Here is a 19,271-nt window from a genome sequence, read left to right on the forward strand (position 1 = left end):
AAGTGACCTGCTCACTTGCTCCTACTGTGGCCAGGACAGGTAAGATACTTGCCAAGACTAAATTACACAGAACCACAGCTCATTAAAAGCTCCTTCTGATGCCAAGTTTTAATCCACCCACCTCTTCTACACTCCACACTCATCATGCAGCAGCTACCAGAGACACCCAAACATTCCCCAGCCCTGGAGAATCTCCAAGCTCCTGACTCTGCTGTGAAAAGAAGAGTGAGCATCTGTGATTGATCCCAATTGCTTCTCATGATTCACAACTGAACAGATGAACAATTTCTCCATGGACACAACCAAATAATTCAGTGTGGGTGACGCAGAAGCGCAGGCGTGGGTGGCACTGAGCTGGTCCCAGAGTCATTGCTAACGCTGTCCTTCCTCCACCACTCACATCACCCTCCTCTCTGCCATTTCTCAGAAAAATTGTGGCTGCCCCATCTTCCATTTGCTCCAAAAAACTGGCTGTCCCATCCCTGAAGTGTTCAAGGCCAGGTTGGATGGGGCTTGGAGCAACCTGGGACAGTGGGAGGTGTCCCTGAACATGGCAGAGGTTGGAATGAGATTGTCTTAAATGTCCCTTCCAACCCAAACCATTCTGGGATTCCATCACCAAGAATGTCCCCTCAAACACTCACTAGGGCACATTCAATTTAAGTTTCTAGGGAGAGGTTTGGATTTAAGTGAAGGATTTTGCCTGGGACTTGCTTTTAGATTCTGTGAACCAGCCTGGATTTGCCATCACAGAGGAGGCTCCACCTTTCACATCTAAGCAGCAACAATCCTTGGGCTGGATGCTGCAGGGATTGCTTCAACATTCCCACTGCTCTTCCCATTTTTCCTTTACCAAGGAGATAAACAGTTTAGAGAGGATAGATATGTGCAGGAAAACTCTTTTTTATCCTTCCTTCTTCCATATTAGCAAGGCCAAGAATCTGGATTCCCAGCATAACAAATGCCCATTTTGTGGACTTTCCTCTCTCTCCACTGAATGTGTTGCTGTCAGCAGGTTAATTATTTTAACTGCTGCACCAGAAATGCGCACTTGGGGCTGGCTCCACCAACCCATTTAAAATAAAAAAGCACATTGGCAAGTGCTAGCTCTGTTGGCCTCCACTCCCTTCCCTTAATTTGATGCTGACCACTGGAATTGCAAACTCTCGGGATCCGAGCGGATGCGGAGCCGTTCGCCGGGTGCTTTGCACGTAGCTGGCCCGAGATAACAATGAGGGGAGATCCATGGAACTGCACACAGCTCCAGGTGTTCTCCCTCCTGCTTTGCACAAGGAACATCAATATGTTTTCAGCCTGTTGGCTTCGAGGTCGATGCCAAAAGCATCGAGTGGCTCGGTTGGGAAAGACCTGCCAGAAATCCTGGGAAAGAAGGAAACACCAGTATTCCCATTTAAACGTGGGTGGTGGTGAAGGGGGGAGGAGACAGGCCAGAGCAGCAGGTCCCAAGGTCACACAGATAGCATTGAAGAGCAGGAAATTGAATCAGGACATATCCTGTCCCAGGAAAGGTCCCCAACCTCTCCAGCACCTCTCAGGAGCACAGACCCAGCAGCCCCAAGGTGTAAACAGCCAGCTGGAGTGTGAAAAGGTCTTGAGCTTTGAACCATTCAGCCATCAGCTGGAAGAACCACCTTGGTCAGGCCAGTGCTTTCTAGGAAGACAGGATGGTGATCCCCAATTAACCTTGAGGCACCCCATGATATCAGAGTCAGACTTGGATGATCCTTGTGGGTCCCTTCCAACTCAGGATATTCTGATTACTGTAAAAGTGTTCTACCGTGCCCTTCTTGTCTACACCAAAGAACCAGAACTTGAGCAAGCTTTAACCTCGCTGTTTCAGGTGCTAAAAGCTCTGAAAGGTCCAAAGAGCTTCAGGGACAGGCTGACCTTAAAAGCACTGCAGCTCCCAGAAAGTCTCACCCTCACTGCAACAGAGCTCAAAAAAGAATCACCTTCCTCTTGGCTACATCACCTCCAGCTGCTGCAGCCACACGTGCAGGGAAAATGTCAGTCCCATCAGGGAAGTTTGCTGGGAAGCAAACCTGGGGCAGCAGCTGTAGGCTCACAAGAGCTTTTCAAAAGCTTGGCTTTAGCAAGGAGCTGCGTTTCTTACTTCTAAAAATAGCAGCTCCAGCCAGAGAGGGGAATCCATGGAGTGTTTAGGGCATCCCAGGTGTGTACAGGGACGACAGAGTGTTCTCCTCCACATCAGGATACAGGCCATGAGACAAGGACACAGCCCACTAATCCACCCCTCACCAACAGGATAAATCATCTAGACAGCTGCTGAGGAGACCTCAGGCCTTTTCACATCCCCTTGTGTTTTAAAAACAACATTTATTAACCCTTGGAGGAGCCCAAGGAAAAGCAAACTCACGAGAACCTCCTGAAGTTGTGGAGCAAGAAAACAAAACTCACCATCTTGGGAGGAGCCAGGACCAGTATGACGAATCTGACTTCACAGGAGTTCTCACCCCAGTTCTGAGGCCTCTCCAGGCGGCTGATGCAAACGTGACGTCGCTGAAGGGACTTTATAGTGCAACTGTTGGGCAGAATGGGATTGTTAGACTGGGCCCCACAACACCAGGCATGATCTCCCCTGGTGCACAAGGCATAAAAACACATTTCACCTTTGAGAAACACATGATGTTGTTGGTTGAAGACTTCTGAAGTCTTAAGCTTCTAGTTACTATTAGCCCAATTCTCCCTCTTGTACAATTTGATATCCATGTCTTTATGGGAAATACCTTTCAAGATTTCAAGGTGTATTCTGCCTTTTCCTCCAGCTGCTTTTTACCAGTCAAGAAACCAAATGACAGAGAGCACAAGACACCAAGTACTTGCAGAGCTATAGAAGCTTCTACACGCACACAAAAAAACCCTCTTATTAAAAAACACCTGCATTATTGGAAAGCAGATTACACTTCATTTCACCTGCTCTCCCAAGGTGCTTCTGGAAACACTAAGGCAAAATGCCAAGCCAATATACTCCCACTTCTGCCTCAGGCAGACCTCTCTGTTGTAATGGCTTTCCCCATTTGCTCCCAGCTGTTGTTTTCCCCTTTCTGGCTCCCAAGTGTTAAAGAAACCAGGCTGACCTCCCTGCTCAAGATCCACAGGGAGGGGATTAGTGCTTGGAGGGAAATCCTTGGCTGTGATCCAGGGGATGGGATGGATGTTTGACTACCAGAACCAAGACTAGCAAAAAAAGTTGTGTGGAATAAACACAGGGATCATCTGCAGAGGTTGTGAAAGACCACATCTGTCTCCACCCTGGGATATTTAACCAGAGCTGAGACCTGCTTAGCTGCCACTTTTCCTGCTGGGAAACTTTGGGGCTTGCTGCAGGGGCAGCAGGGCAATGGCAGCCTGGCATGCAGCTCTCCTGTTCCCTTTGAAGCCACCAACCACTTCCCAGCCCTTCTGTAAACCACTGGTGAAAAATGCACACACAGTTTGCCTACAGACACCTGAAGAGGTATGGAAGTGTTTTCCTACCTCAGAGTTATTTTCCCCTCCTTTTACCTGGTTCAAAGTTATTTCAGCTGCTTGCTCTCTTTTGTTCATCTGACAAGCACCTATCCCAGTCCTCCAATAGAAGGATCTATTTCTCTACTTTCTCTTCCATAATCCCATCTTATTTCTTTCCTTTTAAGATGTATTCTCACGCCCATGCACCCTGAGGGCTGTTCCATTAACAAGACCTTTGGCTGGAGATGTCCTAGTCTGGAAGACATTGTATTTTCTATCAAGTTCTTCACTATTTGCATTAAAAAAAAAATTAAAAATCACACCATCAAGTATTTTCTTACTGAGTTTGACTTCCTGATCTCAGACTGGAAGCAGCCTGCTTCTGTAAATTAATCTCATAGAGACACTTGTCTGAGAGCAACCAAACAGCTTAATTAGAACAATACAGGGCATGAGAAAGATGACAGTTTCATTTATTTCCTAACTTCCCTTCACCACAGCCTCTTGTTCTTTTTGTACTTGAATCAGCTTTGGAAGAGAGAAAGATCAAGGAAGGTCCTAAGGTGAGGAATAAATATCTTTTGAAGTAATTGAAAATAGAGTGCAAGCTACACTTGTTTTCACAACCAAAGCCAAGCCCCTGGTTGCAATCCAGCTGTGGCTGGACAGCAGACAAGTCTCCTTGTGTTACAGCTCAACAAGCCAGAGGGGACATGAACTCCGGGCTTTGGACCAACTGGAGAACCTTCAAGTGGCCCAACACCTTCAGTTCTCTCACCTACACCCACCTGGTCACCAGCAGTGACTGATTACTGCACCATTAGCATTAATTCTGAGCTCAGCTCTCAGCACTTGCATACCTCAGCTGCTGAGCTTGCTGCCTGGTGAGGGCTGCCCTAGAACAGAAGTTGGACAGAGCTAAAGAATGAAGTAGGGATTTAATAGGAGGCCTCAATGGATCCACCTTGGGCAGCACAAGAGCCCAGCCAGGGCTGCACCCAAGATGAACCAAAATGGTCACAAAATACACGACCGCTCCCAGGGGCTCTCACTTTGATCAGTTCTGCTCCATTTGCATATTGGAGTTAATTGTCCAATTCCAGCTCCAGCCCATGAAGTCCCACCCTTCTTGTTTTTCTCTCTTCAGCCCACGTTGTTTATGCTCTTGGGCCTAAGATTTGGATTGTTTGTCCTTGGGTCCCCAGCTAGAGAAGGAATTGTTTTGTCTCCCTGCTCTGTGAAGAGAGCTCACCATCCCTTAATATGGAGCTCAGAACTACACACTAAAGCAGCACAGAATCTGAAAAATAGAAAAGCAAAAACCTGGGGCATCAAGCTCATAAATTAATCTGTTTTGAAAAGGAAGGTTTGCTGGGCGTTTTGGACATCATTTCTATCCCAGACATGGCAGAAGCAGGTATCAGCACCTGTGGCTCACAAAGCTGTACCAACCCTTCCCAGACACCTTCCCTTCCCTACCATGTGCACCAGGCAGGACCTGACCAAGCAAGAAACTACTGAAGTAAAAAGAAATTTGGAAAAGCCTATTAGAAAGTGCAATAATAAAGCAAGCCACATGTTCTGGAGTTTTTTATCTCCCTGGAGTGACAGGGTTATGTTTCAGCTCCATGGATTGTCTCCAGGGCTGTGTTTTCCAGAGACAGGAGTCCTGCCAGCAGTGCCACAATCCCACTTCAGCTCAACAGCTTCTTGGGTACAGAGGGGAAAACTGGACTGTAAAAAAACTGAGCTTTGCTATTGGGTCTCTCTCATATACAAGATCATTTTCATGGTTGCAAAAATTTGTGTTTCTCTTAGTCAGGAGTTCACTGTTTCCTTAAGCTGAGGGACTGGGCAAGAAGAAGATCCCACAGTACTGAAAGATTTCACACAGAGCACATTTACAAGACACCAGGAAATTCACTGTCATTATCAATCCTTTTTATCTGGAATACTTTTATCCAGAGTGCTGGAGTTTGAGGTTTCTCACACTTCTGAGAGTCTCCTCCATCTCCTCTGCAAAGAACTCCATGGACACTGACACATGGATCTAAATCCCAATATCACGCCAGTCAAATTGAGAGTTTCCAACACTTAGGTCAATGTACAAATAATTTAGATCAATAACACCTTTACAAATCAGACTGGAGTTGATTTAGTGAGGACAAAGCTGATTAAAACCAGATTTAAACAGGTGCCACAGAGAAGATGGGATGTTCCTGAGCCTGGCTGCATGGAGGGGAGGAACAGTGCAAAATGCAGCCTCATCTCAGTCTGCTCTCCCTCTGTTATATTCATTTATTTGGGGAAAAAAATGATGTTTCAATACTTCCAATGCAAGGCCAAGTCACTCCTGCCCATTTATCATTCAGCAGCTCAAGCTTTTCTTCAAATTTAAGCCATTTTTTAGCTGACTCAAATCCTATTCCCTGATGTAGCACTTACAGCTCCCACTTTTGTTTTAATTCCAGAATCCAGATACAAATACAATACAAACCAAAACTGCAGTCCCAACTAGAATTGTGCAAATATTTGTAAAATACATAAAAAAAAAAAGTTCCTTGGTTCACATGGAGAAATCCCAAGTCAAGCAAGACCACAGGTAAAAGTCAGCAGAGCTCAGGCCAAGAAGAAAGTCACTTTCAAAATGAAACAACTTTTTTTTCTTTAAGTAGCACTTAAGCCAATTCCCACTAATTAAAAAAAAGCTGGAGGGTAAATAGCCCCAAAAAAACTGAGAACTAGCAAGACATTTTCAGCTGACTCTAAATCAAGTCTGGTTTGGTCAAAGCCTCCAAGTTCTTTTTTGGTTTGAGTTGAGCTACATTTGATTCTCCCTTGGTTTGGCCAGAAAGCTGAAAAATCTATTTTCACCCAGTATTAGTCACCCCAGGAAATGCTGGACTATGATTTAATGAGATGCCAGGTTGTGTTCTCAGCAGTTTTATCTTGATCCCCCAATAATTGAGCTCGTAAAAAGGGCATTTAAATTATAGCAGAACTTCTCCTTCCCTGCGCTCCTCTCTGCCTCTGGTGGTGCTGAGGGTGGCACTGGGATGGTGAGAATTGGCAGTGCTCCACCAAAATCCCAGATCCACTGAGTCCCACGTGCCCCAGGTCTGCCCCACACCCAAGATGATATCAGAGTAATAACACATTGCTCAACCGAATCATAAAAAGGGTCACATTATGGAGACCTAAGAGAAACAGAAACCCTCTTTTAAAAGGGTAAGAAAGGAAATTAATTCAGAAACAAATTATCCCTTGCAGTATGAAAAAGTGCCCAGCAGAGGTAATCAGCCAGCCAGCCTTTTCCTGTCCCCACACAGAACAACAATGACACTTCTTGTTCTCAACCACTGCCAATAAATCTTCCTTTGCTGAGCAGCTCCAGGCACCAGCTTTGAGAAACCAGGACCTGCAAGTGAGCAATGAAGCTGTGGCCAGGCCAGGCAGCTCACCCACAGCTTGGCACAGGCTGGTCTCAGCCACAACACCCCCACTCCAGGCTGGAAGTCCTCTTGGCCTGGGAAATGCACCTTGCTGGGCTCCAGGAAGACTCATCCTCTCCAGGGAGAAGGATTTCCTCCAGGTCAGCGTGTATTGAGAATTCCTTTCCATCACACAGCACCTGTAGGAGCACTCCAGCACCACCTGGGATGGCCCAGCATGGGGGAGAGGCCCTTAAAAGAAAATTAATTGGTTCTCTGAATTCAAAGAACACTTGCCAGATGTTGGCTGTGGCACTTGGGCCATGGTTTAGAGGTGAACACGGTGGTGCTGCGTTAATGGTTGGACTTTTCCAACCTTCGAGATTCTGTAAGGAGACATCTCATCCCTGTACAGACCCTGCAGGTAGCAAAATAAGCCATCTTTCTTCTTCAGGACCCAAATTCCTAATGCAGAGGTTGCATTTGAGGTTTTCTTTCCATGAAACAGCACCTGCAAAAGCTTCAGCTCTCTAGCATAATCTGGGAAAACCCAAAAAGGTGGAGAGGCCCTTAAAAAAATTTTATGGTTTTCTGAGCCCAAAGAACACTTGAGAGATGATGGCTGTAAATTCTGGAGAAGAGACTCTTGCTTACAAGGCTCCAAATCTTGTAATCATTCCTCTAAATGAAAATATTTGTTTTAAGCAGTCCAACTGTTTTAATTTCTCATCTTGCCCTTTAAAAGAATTATCTGGGGAAGAGAGAGCAACTGAAGCATCTCTATTTGCAATCTATTCAACAGCTAAATCAGAGACAATGCGACTTTTCTAGAAATCCACAGAACATCTGGGTCTGGAAAAATCCTTAAACACACGAAACGGACTTGCATTACTTCTGCTGAGAGAGACACCAGTCACATCTTCCACAGTAATACATTAAATTTGGCATCTTACTCCTCAAATTTTGATTATCTCAGCTGCAGCATGGCTGGTTATCCAGTATCACCTCACAGTACCTATTTTTGAAAAGCTACCTGAGTTTTTCCGAGTTAAACTCCTCCACAGGAGTCACTGCCACGACAGGCTACATCAAAGGCAGAAATTCTATAGCAACACAGAGCACACAAACCACTGAACCACTCTTTGCTTGCAGAGAGGCTTTCCCCCCCTCTGCTCTGCCTGCTAAAACAGCTTTAGGAAATCAGTTTAATGCCCAGTCCATGTGCTTTAGCAATCCAGCCAGAAGAAATGGCTCTACAACTACTCCATGCAGACCATGGAGCAGCTTGATTTCATGTTTTTCTAAGGATTCAGCTCTGGAAATCAGCAGTTTTATCAATCTGCTGGCAGGGAGAATACAGCCTGGAAGCTGAGATGCCTGGGGGGTTCCATCAGCTCAGGGATATTTGTTCCATAACCCACTGAGCTGATGTTTCTCCTAGCAGGACATGAGGGAGAAAAATCCACCAGCACCCAGTTAAGCAGTTTTAAAATCATATATCCTTCACTCCAAGAGGAAAAAAAATTAAAAATCAGGCATGTTCATCTTCATTTGTCAGGCAGTTAAAGAAGGAGTGGGGCGTGACAGAACTTGGCTTGTGATAGAGTCACTTCTTCACAAGATAAGGAGGGGTTTCTTGGCTTTTTGAGGAACAAAACTGCAACACCAAAACCAGCAGCTCCCACTGGAGCTTCTTGCCCATTTTTCCCAGTCCAGACTTGGAAAGCATCCAGTTTACCCCTCTGTGCTGGGATCATGGCAGGTCTGGGTGCTTCAAGGGGAGCTCCAAGCGCCCTCCTGGCAGCACCTCTGCCTGCTTCAGTCATTCCATGCTGCAGGTCCTACCAGCAGCTGAGCTTCCTCACTGAAATAACTGAGGAAAACAGTCCAGCACTCCCCACTCTGGGACAGGACCATCCCTCATCCCAGGTTCTCCAAGGAAACAACCAGCAGCAGCTTCCCAGAGAAGCAGCAGGAGATCTCTGGGCCACTTTGTGTCTTCCTGTTCTGGCAAATGCTGGGATAGGAGGAAAAAAAGAGTTTTGTCCATGGTTTCAAAGATATGAGATCTTGTCCTGGGCTGATGAAGTTCATCTAGAACTCTCAAGATTTGTTTTCTAGTCAGGAAATGATCATGTACACAAGTAGAGACCTTCATTCTTCCAGAGCTGGACCCTGCTGGACACTGGGGCATGAAAAGCTTTGATAATCTCAGCTCTCATTTTAACAGAAGAATTCCAAGTTTTCCATAAGCTGATGTATCCTGGTGTGGCCCCAGCAAGATCAGGTTTTGGTCATTCCTGACAAAACCACCCCTTAAAGCCTGCAGTGAATCAGAATTCAGTTGTTTTTTCTGGACTTCGCTGGAACATTGAAATCTTGAGATCTTCAAGATCTCAAGGGTTTGCTCTGCCCTGTGGCTGAAGCCCAGATCCATATGGGATGTCTGACTTTGCTGAGCTTCCCTAGACTTGAAGTCATCAGGAAAGCACCAAATCCAACAGAAGCAGAACAATTATTTCAACCCCAGGTTTTCCCCACTGCTCTTCTCACAGAGGATAAATCAGATAAGAAATAAGAGCCTTCTTTCCAGCACAAAGGAGAGGGAAACACATTTTTGTCTCCATTAGGAATGTTCTTCTGCAGCCAGGCTCTGCACAACTTGGTGAATATCCTACAAAATTCCTTCCTTTCTCACCCCAAATTAATTTCAGCTGTTAATAATTCCCCTCATCATCTATGCAGAAGCAACACCACCAAAAGCTTATCTCTGAGCTGTTCTTCCTCATTAATATAATCTTATTATATCAATTCAATCTCATCCACCAGGAATTAAAAGTTGGCTAAGGTGCACCAACCCAGCAGTGCTAATTTAAAATTTAGCAAAGAGTATAGACCAAATGCAAGGATAAAGAAGAGAAGATATCTTAAAGGTTCTTCCCACTCATACGGAAAATTTTTTCATCAACAAATTCCTTTTACTTCAGAGGTTTGGAAGCTGTTTTGCAATCTGACTTCAAGAAAAATGTAAGATCTAAAAATATGGTTCACAATCTGTTGCACAATAACTCCAGCAGAAATACAGTGCAATAATTAGATAATTATAGTTAATAACTCATCATTGCTTTCCCACCACTTTCTTCTCCCTCTTCAGAGCAACAAAAGAAAGAAACAAGGAAAGTTTTGCACAAGACACCTTCAGGCTGTGAGCTTATTTTTTAAATCATCTCTTGTCATGGAAGCCAGGATTACTCACATGGATGCATTTAAAGCTCTGGCTCACTTTCCTAACAGGCTGAACCCACCCTTTTGTGTCTCATGTATGTAATCACAGCATTTGTATCCTGACTTTTAAAATGTTTTGGTTATTAAGGCAACACTCCCCAGAACCCTCCACAGAGCTGTCTCACCCCACAGGAGACATTTCCATCCTCTGCATCAGCAGCACCTACATATCCTTACTGCTGTTACCCTTCCTATGGCATCCAAAGAGGAGAAAACTGCCCAAAAGTCCTCTTGGTTGACACCATTTTACTTTATAAACTCATTTTCTTCTTTGTGGTCCTGCTCTATACATGCCAGGTGTAAAAACATAGCACACAAAGCACAAAATATCATCCAGCTCTCTTCTCTCTCAGGACACAGCCCTGATATGCCATCACTTCTTTTTTACATGGAGATCACATCCTTCTCTTTCATAAGAGATTCAAAACAAAGGGGAGATTTTTTTTCTTATTTGTTGATGGTATTGTCTCCTTTTTGATTTTTTTTTTAATCCTCTATTTCTCTCCATTTTCCCCAGCCATAAGCAGAGGGCAGGAGAAGAAGTGCAAGCAGAAGGAAAACTATTGTGACAGTTGTCTCAGCAAACTGGCTGTGAAGACTAAAATATGTGCATGCCTTTAGGCACCTATCCCACATATCCCAGCCATTTCTCTGGGAATTACCTTATTTCTTGACAACTGGACTTTTTAAGACTGCACAGGAATAAAGCAACAGAGTCTAAAAGGCACTGCTTTGGTTGGCTCAGGGACTCAGGTTCTGGCCTGTCCCTTGTGAAGGGACAGCCTGGCTCACCCCACAGGCCTGACTTGGAGACAATAACTTCAAACCCCAGTTCTGGTCAAGTGCAAGCTGGGGTGAAGCCACCACATCTCATAAATCCCAGGTGACAGAGTTCTTAAGGGCCTGCTCCTCCAATGTTTAACAGTGTTGACAATTAATCAGCGTCCAAATTAATTGTCAGACAAAGTAATCAGTGTCTAAATAGCGTGGAATGTCTGACTTCAATTTTCAGCTACAAAGTTTGGATGGTTCCATCAAAGGACCTAAGAAATCTTTTGGTCCAGGCTCCCAGACTTTGGCAGGCAAAGCAGTCCATGAACTAGTTTGCTTGTCCCTTTGAGAAGTTCCTTTATTAGCATTTCTCAGTAATTAGCATTTTCTGGCTCATTTTTTCAGCATTCTTAGCTTGTTAACAGCAGATTTCTATAACATCCAAGAGCTGAATGCCCTAGAGGGGCTGTGGTCACCTACTGCATGTGTTTGCAAAGAGAAGAAGCCCAGAGAGAGACAGATCCCACAGGATGGATGGAGCAAGCACCACCATCTTAACCCAAAAGGGCATATTCTGAACCTCTACTCCTCCCAGCAGCAGGAAAAGTTTTGGATGTCAGTGATTTTGCTCATCTAACCCAGGTACTTACATGATACAGAGCCAGGACTGCTGATACTGCACCCCCGTGACTGTGGCTGTGACCCCTTGAATTGTGTCTGATAAGAGGTGAACTGGGAAGAGAAGAGAGGGAAACATCACAGGCTGTCCTCATTTATTCTGCAGTTGTAAATAACATTTCTTCCTAAATGGAAGCTGACTACTAATCCCAAGCATTCCTATCTGCCCAGTGGACTGAAGCAGGGGTGGGGGCTGACAGAGAGAGATGGAAACATTTGTCCTGCTGCTTTTGATCCGTGTCCTTAAACTATTCACAGCTTACAAAGGCAGCTGCTTTCTCCTCCCAACATCATCCTACTGCAGTACTGGGTTATTAGATTAGCATTATCCACCACACACACACAGACAGGACTGGGAGGGGTGTCACCTTCCCAATCCCCTGCCCTCTCTCCCCCTCTTCCCAGCTACTGCTCTCACACTATTTTATGGCACTACTTACTTTTTGTTCTTTATTGGCAGAAAGCCTAAATTAAAGGGATTACAAATGCGAAGCTCTAAGACAGGTAGCAAGAAGTAACCAAAGCATGAACATGCTTACTACATGCTCAGGACTTGACATATCTGTTAAACAAATTCACTCAGGCTGTGACAGTTACATTTGAGGTGCGATGGACATGATTGTACATTCATTCCTGTTGACTCTGAAACATCAGGGGTGCCTACAGAGAAACAATGCTCAGTTAAGCTTCTTCAAATCTTGGGCTAAAAGCAGCGATTTTTAGACTACACTACAACATTTTTTGATAGCTTAAGGTGACACCAGAGCCAACAACCTTGGCTAGGGCTGCCCCAGTTGAGCTTCTGGAGGAAAATCAAGTGTCTCCAATCTCCTCCATTGGGCTGGGAGTGACACAAAGGATCAACCCTCCCCAATTACTCATCTAAAGCAGGCAAAATTCCCCAGCCTGTGTGAATTCAGGTGGAGAATCACAAGGCAAAGGAGCCACTGCTGACGAGGACAAGCAAACCAAAAGGGTCCACGCAGACAAGACGCCCCAGTGCTGCTGACTCCTCACCCCAGAGAGCACCACAACGGGTGATCTTAATGAAACAAGGGCAAGACTCCACCAAAACACAAAAACCCTGGAGAAATGAGGCCCTTCAGTCTGAGTGACATGGGAAAAAAAAAAATCAACCCACGGGGTCACATGCAACGTGCAAGCCTGGGGACCACTCAGTGAGTGTCCAGCACCCCACCACGGCAAGGATGGCAAATGAACAACAGCTAAAGCAAACCAAGAGCTGATTACCGTTCCCTTCCCGTGGGGTCCCTGAATCTGTGAATAAAGTGTTCATGATTTTTTCGAAGTTGCAGCTGGGCTCCATGTTCTCAGGATCCTCGGCGAAGTGTTTCAGCATCTCCCGGAGAACATCGTCCAAGGACGTGGCTGTTTCATCCAGGATGATGCTGGCTCTGGCCAAGAAGCCATCCAGGTCCCGCTGGGCTCTGACCTCCTCCTCAAAATTCTTTAATTTCAGGTACTGTGTTGAGAAAAGGTCAGAGCATGAGACAGCTGTACGCAAAACCAGCAAAGCAGAATCTGGGTCCTTCACAAGCAGCTTTGCTGAGGTTACCACCCAACCAAAGATTCTATTGGCCATTCAGATCACAGGAGAAAGGGCATTTTATGCATTAATGCATTGAAGGTTTGCATTTTCAAGGCTTATCTTAATAGTGTGCCCACAGGTACCATTTATACCCTGACATAGAAAGCAGAATTAAAAAACAAATGCTGTTTTGTGGTTGGTTTGTTTTTTTTTTTTTTTTTTTAAAGCCTAGAATAAAGTAGGATAAGTTGGTCTAAAAGCAAAAATACTTAAGGTAGCATTTAAAATCTTCTTTAGGTTCAAGTAATTCAGGAAGTTTGAAAAAACATGGGACAGTTATTTGGACTTAAATTAACACTAAATGGACACTGAGCTCAGCAACATGAAAAATTATCAGTATGAATCTCAGTGCCAAGTCAAGCCAGTTCCTCAAACTGGGAACCATCTGTCCCCAGTGCTTCCAGTTAGGGAGCCTGAAGTGGGAGGTGGGGAATGCCATCCAGCCCATCAACTTTTCTGGCATTTAATAGATTTCTGTTCTTTCCACTTCCATGGAAGTTTTTTTATTCCTTTGTAGATTTAGCTTTAAAGCAGTAATGAATAAAAGACAGCAGAGGCTGAAACTATCCCAGCTCTCTGCTGGTTCCTTCTGCTGTCCCAGACTTACTGGCCTTGAGATGAAGAGACAGCCCCAATGTGTTTGTTGTAACAGTTGGGACTCAGTTTCTTCATGCAGATAAAGTTAATTCTCTATTCACACAACTCATTTTATACAGTTTTTACAGTTCTCATGAGCAACTTTAATTGATTAATAGCTTTCTTGCTAATTACTCTATTGGTTAGTAAAAGGTATTTAACTTGTCTATCAAATCTCTCTATTCTTGAATTGTTTACATATTTTCTTCACTGATTCTTATAGGACTGATCTTATTTTTTTATATAGGTACACTTGTTTTTAACCCTAGAAATAGACTGTTGTGTTAACAAACTCTCATTTTCCAGATGTTTTTGCATGAGAACTTGCAAAGTACTAGCTGCACTTAGAAGAAGTGATAGGCCAGCTATTAATTTAGCAGAGCTGGCCTCATTTTATGAGGCTTTTATAATTTTTCTACCTGTCTGCGATATGTGCTCCAGAACCTCAACTCCTCTCTGTACCTGTCAGCTGGGAAGGTGATTAATTGAGTGATCAAACTACAAATGCCTTGTTCCCATTGCACAGTCCTTGGAAATCCACACGCAAGCACTGGACAAGGAGGGCTGGCAGTCCTGGCCCTCTCCTTCAACAGCCTGAGTGAGGAAATGGGAACTGAGCTGTTCTATGGATCTTCCTTCCCATGGGAAAGCTGCCAGGCTCAATTTGTGATGCTGAGAACCAGACTGTCAAGAGACATTGAAACCCTCAGTTGCCCTCAAGCTCAGGAAGAACCAAGCTCTGAATTGCTTTTACAAATCTGATCCCCCATGCCACGTTCCCTCTCAGGTACAGGGCCATCCCAGAGCCTTACTCATGGGTCCCCTCCATCCATGCACACTCTCTCTTACCTTTTCCATTTATAGACACAGGCAAAAAAATGCTAACATCTCCCTAATTACTGTAATTATCACAGCAACTATCAAGTTGTCAGTACACATCCATTGCAATTAGCACTGTTTTACTTTGCATCAATCACTCTTTCCACAGCATCCTTGAGAGGGAGGATTCTCTGAAGCGTTTCAGCTCCCACCCCCAAGGCTTTGGAACCATCTGCTCGTAGGAGAGGAGACAGTGACACAGCTACAACTCCACCTCAGAAGTGCAAGCAGTGAGTCTGTCTCAAACTGAGAGCAGATTAACACACACCTGTAACAAGAGTTTTCAAAATAGCAAAGGTGGCTTTGTGTCACCAACTTCTGCACGAGAAAAGCAATCAGAAGCAGAACAGCAGAAGGAGAAAGATGAGGGACAGCAAAAAATTAATCAAAGGCATTCATGTGAGTTATCTGCCCAGATCACACAATCACAGAATGGTTTGGGTTGAAGGGACCTTAAAGATTATCCAGTTCCAATGCCCTTCCACTATCCCAGGTTGCTCAGAGCACTATCCAGCCTGACCTTGGACACCTCCAGGGTGGGGCAGCCACAGCTTCTCTGGGCAAGCTGTGCCAGGGCCTCACCATCTTCATGATAAAGAATTTTTTCCTAATATCCAGTCTAAACCTACTCTCTTTCAGTCTGAAGCCATTTCCCCTTGTCCTGTCACTCCAGACTATTTTTAAGTTATCTCTTCCTATCTTTCTCGTAGCTCCTTTCAGGTGCTGGAAGGCCCCAGTTCATCTCAATCAACCCTGATCCTGCACTGAGCTGTGCTTGACAGCACCAGCAGCAGCTCATTGCAAGGCAGGAGGATTCAGCTCCAGCTGAGCCACAGGCTTCAAGCAATGCCTTGGGAAAATAACTTTTTCATCACAGCTGTTTCACTTCCCTGCTGTTGGCCCTTTATAGGAAATAGAGGGAAGACTCATATTTATCACCCTTTATCATTATTATCACTCCCTAAGATTAGGGAAGGCATTGTAGAGTCATGGAATGGTTTGGGCTCAAAGGGAACTCAAAGCTCATCCAGTTCCAACCCCTGCCATGGGTAGGGACACTTTCCACTAGCCCAGGTTGCTCTAAGCCCCATCCAGCCTGGCCTTGGGCACTTCCAGGGATCCAGGGGCAGCCACAGCTCCTCTGGGCAGCCTGTGCCAGGGCCTCACCACCCTCACTCTTTAACATCCAATCTGAATCTACTCTCTGAGCTTAAAGAGGCTTTATGCACATTAAACATCACAAGGCAAGCAGCCACCATGAAAGGAGAGAAATCCATCACTCTCTGAGACACACCAAAATCAAATTACTGGAAGCACTGGCACAGCAAAGCCTCAGCAACAGCTCAGGCACAACTGTTCCAGCCAGGACCCCCGCTGGGTTCAGGGGAGATTAATGAATGCTCCCTCACTAATATTTTTAGCTGGATAGTCAAGTCACACCAGGAAACTTGATGCTGGAAACTCGATGCTGGAAACTGCTTAGGAAGAAACCCAAGTCAGCTACCCAAGAGCCATTTGAACAGCTCTGGGCATCCTTGATTGCAAAGCTCCACGTTGCACCGTGACAGGAACAGAGGCTGTTGTGCCAAAAAAGGGGAAAACACTGAAACAGCCTCCTCTGACTTCAGGCAGGCTAAAATCACACATTCTAAGTAGTTGACAAGGCTCAAAATGCAAGCTCTCTCTTGGCTGGCTGCTTGGAGACACCTTCACTTAGAGCCACCAGCTAATTTTTTGTGGTGTCCAAAAAAATCCCTTCCTCCTGAGCAGAGCTCTGCCTGGGCTGCTGCCATGGTCCTTTGGGCCAATTCCCTCAGAACCACTCTTTGGGTGATTAAATGCTCAGTCTGTGTGAAGAACCTTTATTCCTGCCCACCAAGTGCCCTGCTAGATAGCAAATTGGAAGGACAGAACCAGAAACAGGGAAACCTCTCCAGACAAAGCTTCTCACTTCTCTGCTGGTGATTCCCCCTTCCCAGACACTTGGAGCCATCTCCTCCATGAGTCAGGTCTCAATTTCCTCTGCATTTGAAGCACAAAATTTCCACTCATCCTCCCTGGAGGGAAAAACTGGCAAAAGTGTCTTTTTCTCAAGCTCTGTTTAAAGCTCTCTGGTATTTGTGGCTCCACAGCACACTAAAATGCTCAAGCATGAACTGTAGGCCAGAAAAAGCAAGAATCCTACAGCTCTGAAAAGGAAAAACAAAATAGAAGAGACACTTATGAGTTAGCAGTTTCCAACTATTTCTTATCAAAGGCAGATCCTGCATTTGGGCTTAGAATTTGCACTTTTAAGTGATTAAGTTCTCAGGTTACTTTCAGTCAAGTGTGTATGACTGAGAACCTTGGCACTGGGATTAGACAAGACAAATTAGGGATAAAGACATTTTCATTCCTGAGCATGGAATTGCTTATTTTAACTTTCCATGATTCTATACCAAACAATGTTTAATTTTTTTTTTTTTGGTGGTGGCTTTGTTTTAGGTAGTGTTTTCTTTGGTATTTATTTGCTTTGGGGTTTTTTATTAACTTGGGGAAAAGGTTTCTAAAGCTATCACACATTTCCTCCCACTACTAATTCAGTGTTCTGAAATATCTTTTCAGGATTTGAGCTGTCTTAGAGTTCTAAAGCAAAGCAGAATTAAAGAGCTCTCTGGGATTCCCTAAAAAGCCCCCAAAGCTTACAAGGCTACATAAAATAAAACCTCAAGTTACAACCTGGAACAAAGCCTGAAATCCAAGATCTCAGGCACTGGCACAGCTGCCCAGGGCTGTGGTGGAGTCCCCATCCCTGGAGGGATTTAAAAGCCATGTGTGTGTAGCACTTGGGGACATGTCAGTGGTGGCCTTGGCAGTGCTGGGGGAATGGTTGGATTTGGTGACCATAGAGGTTTTCCCAATCTAAACGATTCTGTGATTTACCAGGATCAGTGATGCTACAAGTTCCCATGACAACAGCCACTCCTTCCAGCCCTCAGGCAAGAATTCAAGACAACTTAATGCACCATGAGCCTCACAACCCTAAAGACAAAACTTCACTTGGTACTAAATACAGAATCAGAGAATTAAAGAATGGGGTGGGTTGGAAGGGACTTCAAAGATCCCCTCTGTGCCACCCCCTGCCATGGGCAGGGACACCTCCCACTATCCCAGATTGCTCCAAACCCTGTCCAGCCTGGCCTTGGGCACTTGCAGGAATCCTGGGGCAGCCACAGCTTCTCTGGGCACCCTGTGCCAGGGCCTCACCATCCTCACAGGGAAATCATTAAAATATCAACCCAATTTCTCCCTGAGTACTTTCTGTGCCCTTCCATAGCTGAAGGTTTGGAATAACAAAGCCTAGAGAGTTTTTTTTTTTTTGCACTTTCACCTTATCATTAGTGAGTTACAGTCTCAGGAGCAAGTGTAAACTAAGTGTGGGCTTCTAATCCTCCTCCTAGCCTGCTTGTTTCCAGAGATTTCACTCCTGCTGAACCTCGTGAAGGACGACTGATTAGCTGGAATAAAGAGGGAACCAAATCCCAGCCATGTCTGCTGGGTGTCTCTGCTTCCAGCTCCAGAGGAGCTCAGCAGCCAGGACCTCTACAGCACACACTTGGATCCCTGTGGAGGCAGCTGCAGAAGAGAAATTGATGAATTAACATGTCAAGCAATTGTCTGGGACAAAAAGCAGTGGAACAATCAGAATTACAGAGAAATTGTTCTGAGAATGAGCAGCACGTTGCTTTTTAGGTTTAAAGAATGGGAGAGGAATTCAAGAGAAGAAGCATTTAAATGCTTTTGCTTAGGCCAGTGACAAGCAGCCCCTCAGTGTCTTTCAAGATCCTTTTCTGTACTACTAGATGATGAAAAAAACAAATTGGTCACACAGCACCTCTACTTACCTTCCTTGATGTGTGCAGTAACACGCAGCCAGTACCTTCACTTTCAGCTGGAAAGAAGGAAAAAAAGCCCACATCAGAAGAGTGTTACTATCAGAGGTACCTGACAGGCAGCAGGAGCTGAGCAGGAGGCTCAGGAGGAGGTGAAGCATCACTGCCTTGGCAGGGGATAGCTCTAGAGAAAAGCAGAGATTCAGTTTTTACAACATCTCCCATTTTGGAAGCGTGAACCAAGCACGCTGGGATTGGCATTATCTGATCACTAGGGGATTGTGCCTTGCAGCTTTTTTTGGCCTGGTTTTTGTAACTCTGATGTATTTTTACTCTTCCCTTCTCTCCCTCCCTCTTCACCTCCCCAAAAATCTAACTCCTAATCCTTGAAGTAATCATTTAATCCAATGCATCGTTGTTTGATAGATTGAGGCTATGATTTCATGAGTCACCCTCGTTTGGAAACCTCCTTGTCCTCGTTAAGGAGTCAACAATAACAGCCAGGCACTTCCAAGGGATTGCAGGCAGCGACTCCAAGATGAGCACATTAATGTCCTGTCAACTCACCACGCTGCCTCCATAAATCTGAGGAGAAAGCAGCACAGCTCTTGGGAAAGA

At 45.0% G+C, this 19,271-nt stretch overlaps 1 protein-coding gene across 4 annotated transcripts in view; it reads right to left on the reverse strand.

The window, feature by feature from the left end:
- The window catches only part of SLC4A11 (solute carrier family 4 member 11), a 67,504-nt gene that overhangs the window by 39,144 nt on the left and 9,089 nt on the right, over positions 1-19,271 (reverse strand). For 2 of the 4 annotated variants that reach the window (XM_053940323.1, XM_053940326.1), the window contains exons 2-6: positions 18,666-18,712; positions 12,909-13,140; positions 12,255-12,317; positions 11,630-11,711; positions 2,440-2,563 (exon numbers count right to left, since the gene is read on the reverse strand). In XM_053940323.1, the coding sequence (XP_053796298.1) occupies positions 2,440-2,563; positions 11,630-11,711; positions 12,255-12,317; positions 12,909-13,140; positions 18,666-18,712 (548 nt within the window). The remainder of the gene's footprint in view (positions 1-2,439; positions 2,564-11,629; positions 11,712-12,254; positions 12,318-12,908; positions 13,141-18,665; positions 18,713-19,271) is intronic. The other 2 variants (XM_053940325.1, XM_053940327.1) reach the window with 1 other exon arrangement.

This window comes from Vidua chalybeata, chromosome 4 (assembly GCF_026979565.1).
Source record: "Vidua chalybeata isolate OUT-0048 chromosome 4, bVidCha1 merged haplotype, whole genome shotgun sequence".
Lineage (NCBI taxonomy): Eukaryota > Metazoa > Chordata > Aves > Passeriformes > Viduidae > Vidua > Vidua chalybeata.